Below are 8,987 nucleotides of genomic sequence, written 5' to 3' on the forward strand. Positions count from 1 at the left end.
ATACACACACACACACACACGCACTCACTTTTGACTTTTGCCCTCTCTGACTATTTTCTCCCTCCGCTTTCTTCACAGATCTCTATAGCGCTTCGATGTCACATTCCCGAGGCTTCTGAACTATGGTCGAAGACTTCAGAATGCTACAGTGAGGCAGCCAAAGCACACTATACTCCCCATCTTCGTTGTCATCAGCAGCGGACGAGAGCAGAGGGAGAGGGAGACTGGGAGTGTGGTTGTGTTTCGAAGGAGCCAGTGTTTGGACATGGCGTCTTTGTGAGAGAGACAGACAGAGAGAGAGAGACCAGATTTGAGGTCAAGGCCTTTCTCCTCTCCTCCAGTAGTCACATGTTAGCGTGAGGCACAGCCCCCCCGAGGGTTGCTCTACAACCTAAATACTTGGTTGGTTCACTTGGAGAAGCTTATAGCTCAGAACTGAAAACGTTTATACATATACACAAGAGCGAGAAAGCAACAAGAATTTATTTTTATGAAGAAACAATTTTTTTTTTCACCATTTGGATACTTGTGCTTAAGCTCACATCTACATTCTTGTTTTTTTATACTATCTTCATTAACTGTAGAGGAACTGACCTAACTGCCTGAGTGGACCTGGGGAGCCTTTCCTCACCTCTTAACTAACAAAGACCACACTCACTTGTCACAAGAGTGTGAATTACTTTACACCAAATTGTCTCACACATTAGAAAAGACAATGCCAGCCAAGACACCCATGTATCTAAAAACTACTACTCCCAAGAGGGGGAAGAAACTGAGATTACGGGATGTTTTGACTGGGGAGATGATCAGCCCTCCGCTTGGTGATGTACGCCACAGCGCCCATGTGGGGCCAGAGGGAGAGGGGGACATGTTTGGGGACGTGGGTTTCCTCCAGGGCAAGATGGACATGCTGGCCACCCTGAATCGCCCGCAGAACGGACAAGGACGCGAGAGGTGTCTGGATGACAGTTTCACCACACACCCGAGTGTACATGACTACTCCTACAACGGCCATCACTACCACAAATCTCCCACCGGCATGCTGAAGACCACAATCTCCATGCCAGTTTTCGTCACCCATGAACAGGCTCCCCCCAAACCGCCTCGCCTCCACCTCCAGGATGACCCCACTCCTCCTTCGCTGCCTTCCCAGTCCCACTTTAACCACACACATCCCCAGCAGCCAAATGTCCATGTACAAAATGACACTGGAAATGCCCATAGCTACAACCACAGTAATGATCACAAGCAAAGCCAGAGCAATGGATACAACCACAGCCAACCGCAGCATCACCCGCTGTCTCTCTTTGAGAACGGCATGGTGGGGCGCTTAGCCTCGGACCCCTGCCGTGACATCTCCTTCTCCCCCTCCATCCACCGCCTCGTCCCCACCTCCGGCTCTCTCTCCGAGGTCTCCTCTGAGGACTCTATGTCGGAGACCTGCGGACCCCTGGACCCTCGCCGGGGCCTAAGCTTGGACTCGGACGCTGGCCTGAGCAATGAGGACCTGAGAAGCGACCGGAGCGACTGCGACTCACCCTGCAGTCCTGGCGCCACTCCCCTCCACTGTCACTCAGGCTCCTCCCCATCCTCCTCCATGTCGGGGGTGACCCGGTCGGACTCGATGGCCGGGTTGAACCTGGATCTGGGGCCCTCCATCCTGGAGGATGTTCTAGGCATCATGGACCGCTACAAGGCAGTGGATCATCGCTGTGAGCTCTGAAGGACGGAGAGAGTGTTTCTGATAAATAAATGTCATATGGTTTATATTATACTTTGAAACTCTCAGCAGAGCCTGGTGAAGGACACAAGTGAGGGGATGGGACGGGGGAAACAGATCAGCAGAGACTTGGAGAAGTTTGAGGTGCATGAATATTGGTGGTAATAGGTGCCTGAAGAGACATCTCAGTGAGCGTGTCAGTGCTGTCTTGTATAAATACATAAAAAACTATACCTGAGACAATAGACTGTTCTTTATAAGCCTTCGACAAGGCTAAAACAAAGACAATACAGTGGACAACCTGTAGTGGAAATATCATCCACAGAGTCATGAAAACGCACCCCCCTTGGTTCGGGGAGATAATTGCCATTGTAACCACTATGCTCATTATTTGAAACTGACTTGCTCTCAGGCCTGATGCATTGGATCTGAATATCTTTATAGTTTGTATTGAACTGGGTACAGCTGGGGAGTAACCAACAATCAAATACAGGACGACTGTACGTCCTGCCTGGAATCACCATGGTGTCAAATGTAATATGGTTTAGTTTCAGTTGGACATTACTCTTTCAACTCTCTATGGCAGGCTGTTGAGATTAATGGCTTTATTAATACTCACTCTGTCTATCCTACAAAGCAACTAGGCATACAGCTATTAGTGTACCCTAATCATTTTTTGTTGCCTACAAAAAACTATTTCAGTGCTTACAAGCTTCAAATTAACATTAATTTCTTTAGCCTTTTGAAATTAATATTGCAAAGCCAGAATGCATTGAGTATTTGTATATACTGTGCATGAGTACATTGATGTTAACTGTCCTACTGTATTGGGTGAAGATGTACGTTTAAACTAAGACTTGAGCGCCATCTAGACTTGTTTTTGAGAATTGTTTCAAGGAGATTACATCTGCAGATTTCTCATGATCTATAGAGAACTACGCTTAAATTGTTTTCTATTTTAAATGCTTTATAAATACCAGAATGGTGCTTTTTCATAGATTATCTTTTTATATTTTTATTGATAGCAGCAGAGCACCATTGGACTCTCTAATCCTCACTTTCTGCATTATCACATTAGCCTATAAGTCAGTTGTCATATGCTGTATATCACTGTAAATCTATAAATAAATATGGTCCTCTAAAATACATTGTGGATTTTTGGTGAATTTTGAACACAATCACCTTTAATGTAATATTTGGTATGCTGCATGTATGTGTATACAGGCCTATGTATGTAGAAAATGTGATTTAATTGTGCAAGCTGTGTATGTGTGCATTGGGTCTGGGACCCCTAGGGGGTCCTCTGAGTTACTACAGGGGGTCCTCCAAATGTTTTTTTCTCCTTTTTTATATTAACCACTTGATCCCTAGTGTCCAAATTCTGAGAACTTTAGCCAAAAATAGCAGATCTAAGCTCACAATGCCTCGCGCTGCTAAGCGTTGTGAGCTTGTAGATCGACTATTTTCGGCAAAGAGCTTTGGTGTAGAAGGGAAAAAGAGCAAGTTTATTAAGTATTGACGGTTTAAGTGGTTAAATATCTGAAAACACCAATTTACATGAATCTAAAATACACTGATGATTGTGTTGTCAAACACGGAATTTATGAAAAAAGTTGTGGGGGTCCCTAGGGGTCCTTGGCCTGAAAACGTAGGGTCTATGTTTGTGGCATCATCTGGCATGCATGCCACACGTGGCAGTGAGACAGACAGACCATTGAGACAAACACGCCTTCCTTTAATTGGCCGCCCTCCAGCTCAGTCCCTTGTCAGAAGCAGTCTATGGTCAGAAGAGAAGAGTTCTCAGCAGTGATGGAAATGAATGAGAGAACTTCAGAGAAGTTAACGAAAAGCCTACCGTACATAATTATAATATTTGAGTAGGCCTACTTTTACTTGGTGGCAGTTCATTGCTCTGGGAACTCAGAACAAACGTTACTTAACAATGGAAATTATCTAATGTCAGATCACTTTACCCAAAAGCATTTGTCTCACTTTACCCCACAGCCACATTTGGGGAAAAAGGACATCTTTTAGCAATTCAGGGTATCATAGTGTCATCACCATGTGTGTTATAAGTTTTTCTACCTGAATCAATTTGCTTTGACAACAGCTGAATAAGTTGACAGCAAGAACTTTTACTTGCAAAAAAAAAAAAGTGCATGTTTTCCACAGCACCATGAGGTCCTCTCCTTCATGGCAAGGGGGAAATTGGCAGGGGCTTGAAAGTTCATTTTCTTCTGTAATATGATTAATTGTTTTAAACGTTCATATATTTTAGATTCATTGTGCATGCAGTGAAATATTCAAAAGCTTTTTTTGTTTAAATGTTGGCATGCAGCTAAAATCAACAATCTATATCTCAAAATATTAGAATATTCCACACAACCACTCAAAAGAAGGATTTATAATAAAGAAATGTCAAACTTCTACTTGGTATGGAATACTTTTGGTCTTCATCGATGCGGCGTGGCATGAGTGGTCAGCCTGTGGTACTGCTGAGGTGTTATGGAGGCCCAGGTTTGCTTTGATTAGTGAGTGGGTTGGCTTAACAAAATTATCGAAACGAAGCGGTCAAGCGGATAAAAGCGACAAACTTTTTTTGAGGCTTCTTTAGGACCTAACGATGGATTTTAGTCTTGGGTACCAAACATTATTTAGAAAATTACCCATAGAATTATCCATATCAAGTTGGGCTCCCATCGACTTTCTATAAAGGAGGAAAATACCCAGAAATGCTTTAAGTAGGATGTGATGGGTCTAACTAGGTGTTTGTCATGATTCTGAATCCAGCACAAAAAACTTTCCTTGGGCTAGTAATGGCCACACAAAACAATGGTTTAGTGATGAGTCATCACTTTTCACAGCTTTGTGGGTGTTCTTGGGGGCCATTTTAGTCCAAGGAAAGTTTTTTGTGCAAAACAAATGCTTGCAATGGATTCAGATTCATGTCAAACCCCCTAGTTAGACCCCTCACATCCTACTTAAAGCAGACTTTTTTCTGGGTATTTTCCTCCTGTATAGAAAGTTGATGGGAGCCCAACTTGATATATGGATAATTCTATGGGTAATTTTCAAAATAAAGTTTGGTACCCAAGGCTAAAATCCATCGTTAGGTCCTAAAGAAGCCTCATCCGCTTCGTTTTGATAATGTCAAAAACCAGGGTTAAGCCAACACACTATTAAGCTCATCTGTGTGGTTGAGTCTGGTGTCTCTCATCTTCCTCTTGACAACACAACACAGATTTCTCTGTGGGGTTCAGATCAGGCCAGTTTGCTGGTCAGTGAAGCCCACTGTAATACCATGGTCAGTACACCAGTTACTTGTAGTTTTGGCTCTGTGGCAGGGAAATCATCATCTCCATAAAGCTTGTCAACTCACGGAAGCACAAACTAAGTGCTGTAAAATTCCTGGGTAGATGGCTGTGTTGACTGTCTAAACTTGTGGACCAAAACACCAGCAATACATTGCAATGCTGGTTTAACTTTTGACAAACTGTGTTAAAGGAGTAGTTCACCCCTAAAATGACTTTTTTCTATTGATTAGTCACACCATGGAGACTTGAGTTCAATAATAGGCCTATATATATTTTTGTATTCGTCACATTCCTAAGACAAAGAAAATATTACAGTAAATCTACCCCCATTGATTCTGGATGGGGACCCACATGCATGGGCCTGGATGGAGACCCAAATAAATTTAGGGTCAAGGGTCAAGTAAATTTACCCACATTGATTTATCCCCATCCAGACCAGGAACTTGCATTTGGGTCCCCATCCAGAATCAATGGGGGTAAATGTACTATAATACATTTATTTTGTCTTAGGAATGCGACAAATACAAAATAAATATTATTGAACTCAAGTCTCCATGGTGTGAATAATCAATAGGTAATACAGTATCTGGCTTAAAGTCCTGTTCGCAATTTGGTGTTAGGGGAGTTTCTCACCTGAACTGAGTCAGTGGGTCCCTAGACATGAAAAATCACCGAGGTGCTCGTCCGCCATAGTGCCACGAATGGCGCAATGGCCATATCAAATATGGCTGCCATCGGCTATGATGAAAATCCAACTTTTCTGTTTCTGGGTGTATATGTACATGTAATACCTCTATTTGGACTAATTGTGGTGTGGGGAATTCATTTCTGATATTGCTTTGACCATTTTGGGTGATTTGGACCTCAAAAGGTCATGGTCAAGGTCATTTTGCTATTCCGAAGACCGTGGGCCATAACTTGGCCATTGTTAGGAGTAAAAACAGGTGCAGTAGGTCTAAATCAACTAATGCTGACATGTATAATTCATTTCTGACATTGTTTTGACCATTAAGGATCATCTTGTCTTTGAAATATCAATGTCAATGCCATTTTACAAAAACGATTTTGTTCATTACTTGCACTTTTATAGTATTTTTTGTAAGTTTGTTACTATTTTATAGTAAGTTTGTTTTGTTTACAACAAAAGACATACTAGTGAGAAATACAACAAGTAAACATCAACATTTAACTTTAAAGGGGGGTTTTAAATGGGTGTTTAAATGAGCAAATAAGACTATTTACGAATAAAAGTGACAAATACAATTACACAACAAAATCACACACAAAATTAAATAACAATTTCCCTCGAAGTGCACCATAGTGTGATTGTGTGCATGCAAGTATAGTATGAGGTGTTTTTACACGATGGATTTGTCATTGTACCATGGCAAAATATGATGCACAGAACTCCATCAGTGTCGAGTGTCTTGCTTCAGACATGGCAGGAGTGTACTAAAGTCAAAGTGCTCCTTCCATCCATCAGAGCTTGACATTGACTTTTTGAGGCAGTTGTCCTTTGGACAAGTATATTTCCCATTCACTTGTCTGGGGACAAAAGTCACTTGTCCGGATAAAAATGTCACACATTGAAATAACAAAAGGACGGCTAATGACCCCCCTTGCTCCCTCCACTCCATAGTATGGGCACTTGTCCCGGACAACAGGACAAGCCTTTATGTCATGTCCTGTTCCATGTTCCATTGGTTCTAGTCTTTCCTCAGGTTCCTTGGCTGTTGCAAGCAGGTGGCAATGCGCTAGAAAGGTGCCTTGTTGGTCTCAGCAGTTGTACTTCTCTGCTACCAATACTGTGTCTTGTTCTGTCAAGGTCTTTGCCTCTCCAAAGTTTGTTAGATATTGTACTCGGTCAGAAGCCATAACTACATGTTTAATCCTCACCTGGCCCATGCAGTCATCTCCTTTCTCCAAGGCATATGTACCTTGATTACTGTCTTGGCTAGTGGTGCTCCAAGATGAGACTGCTTGATGCAGTGGAAGTGAGTCTCACCACTCACCAGTGCCATACTGCTGCCAGATCTCCTTCATCCCCAGTGCTTGGAAATATAGGGTGTACTATAGCAGTAATGTGAAGGAGACAACAACTCTCTGGGGTCCGCTCACAGTTCCAACATCCCATTATTCTGACCATTAGGTTAGTGAAGGTTAGGGATAGGCTTAGGCTTAATGGAGGCTGTACATGCACCAGGTGTCAGCCTCCTCAATCCTATTCAAGATGTCTGGGATCTCTTCTCCACTAGCGACATCATCAACAGAGACAACAGAGCTGATAATGGTAAATGGACTGCATTTACAGTATATAGCACTCTTCTCCAAAGCGCTGTACAATGTATTTCACATTCGCCCATTAACACACACATTCACACATACATTCACACCATGAAACCATGCAAGGTGCTCATCGGGAGCAGTTAGGGGTTCAGTGTCTTGCTTAAGGACACTTCGACAAATAAGCAGGAGGCAGCCGTTCTACCTACATCGCCACAAGCTTGAATGGACACCATATTCCGAACACACAGCTGGAGAGCTGTTTGTTCTCCTCAGACACCCAGAATTTGTAAAGTTGATGAGGGATGGGTGCGTCTGTCGGCTCCCTGCAAAAGGGGCTGGAGGTGAAGAGATCCCAAAGATTGAACTAGATTGAGGAGGATGTCACCAAGCTGCTGGTACATGTGGAGTCAACTGGCCCTATTATAACTAAACCTACCCATAACTAGGGATGGGTATCGTCTGCCATACTTTTAATGGTATCACGTAAAAACGAACGATACCTCGTTTCGATACTCTTGAACACACCTCTGGCCGGTCGCATCTGGAACAGTTGGGCTACTGAGAGTTTAATGACTGCTCTAGTAGGCTACACTCGTTACTGTGGAAAATAGCTGACAATAGCCTATAATGTTTATTATCCAATGTCTACAGTAGTAGTCACATCAACTACTCTACTACTAGGCCTACTTGACATGAAAATGGTTGAATAACTGGCTTAATAACCTATTTTGGTGTGTAAAATAGCCCATAGAAAAAGGCAAATAATAATTATAATAATAATGTAAAAAGTATCGAAAATGGTATCGAAAAGGGTATCGTATCGATTCCCAGGTATCGAAAAAGGTATCTTATCGATTCAAAGGTGAACGATACCCATCCCTACCCATAACCCTAACCTAATGGAGGGAATAATGGGTTGCCAGGATTATGAGTGGACCCCAGAGAGTTGTCGTAGTGATACTTCCAAGCACTGACTGGGGATTAAGTAGATCTGGTAGCAGTATGGCACTAGGTATGCAGTGGCACATGCTTCTACAGCCTCAAGCAGTCTCTCATCTTGGAGCACCACTAGCCAAGACAGTGATCAGGGGACATATGCCTTGGAAACTGGAGATGACTGCATGGGGCAGGTGGGGACTAAGCATGCAGCTATGGCTTCTGACCGAATACAATATCTAACAAACTTTGGAGAGGCAAAGACCTTGACAGAACAAGACACAGCATTGGTAGCAGAGAAGTACAACTGCTGAGACCAACAAGGCACCTTTCTAGTGCATGTCTTGCTACCTGCTTGCAACAGCCAAGGAACCTGAGGAAAGACTAGAACCAATGGAACATGGATGGATGCAAGGAATACTTTGACTCTCGAGGATATGGCTGCCTTGCTGATGGATATCGGTGCATCATATTTTGCCATGGAACAATGGCAAATACATCCTGTAAAAACACATCATACTAACTTGGATGCACACAATCACAATATGGTGCACTTTGAGGGAAATTGTTATTTAATTTTGTGTGTGCTTTTGTGTGTGATTTTTATTTGTCACTTTTATTCGTAAATAGTCTTATTTGCTCATTTAAACACCCATTTTAAACCCCCCTTTAAAGTTAAATGTGGATGTTTACTTGTTGTATTTCTCACTAGTATGTATGTTGTTATAAAC

General features: G+C 42.7%; 1 protein-coding gene across 1 annotated transcript; it reads left to right on the top strand.

The window, feature by feature from the left end:
- Nucleotides 1–618: 618 nt before the first annotated feature.
- Nucleotides 619–2,811, top strand: LOC308290499 (uncharacterized protein). The gene has a single exon (XM_080732358.1). It carries the CDS (start codon nt 716–718, stop codon nt 1,721–1,723), a length of 1,008 nt encoding a protein of 335 aa, XP_080588484.1. The 5' UTR covers nt 619–715; the 3' UTR covers nt 1,724–2,811.
- The last annotated feature ends 6,176 nt before the right edge of the window (nt 2,812–8,987 follow it).

This window comes from Nannobrachium achirus (assembly GCF_963921795.1).
Source record: "Nannobrachium achirus genome assembly, chromosome: 8".
Taxonomy (NCBI): Eukaryota; Metazoa; Chordata; class Actinopteri; order Myctophiformes; family Myctophidae; genus Nannobrachium; species Nannobrachium achirus.

Bases quoted from the DNA above. Each gene is read 5' to 3' on its own strand.
- LOC308290499 (XM_080732358.1), top strand. From the start codon at position 716: ATGCCAGCCAAGACACCCATGTATCTAAAAACTACTACTCCCAAGAGG.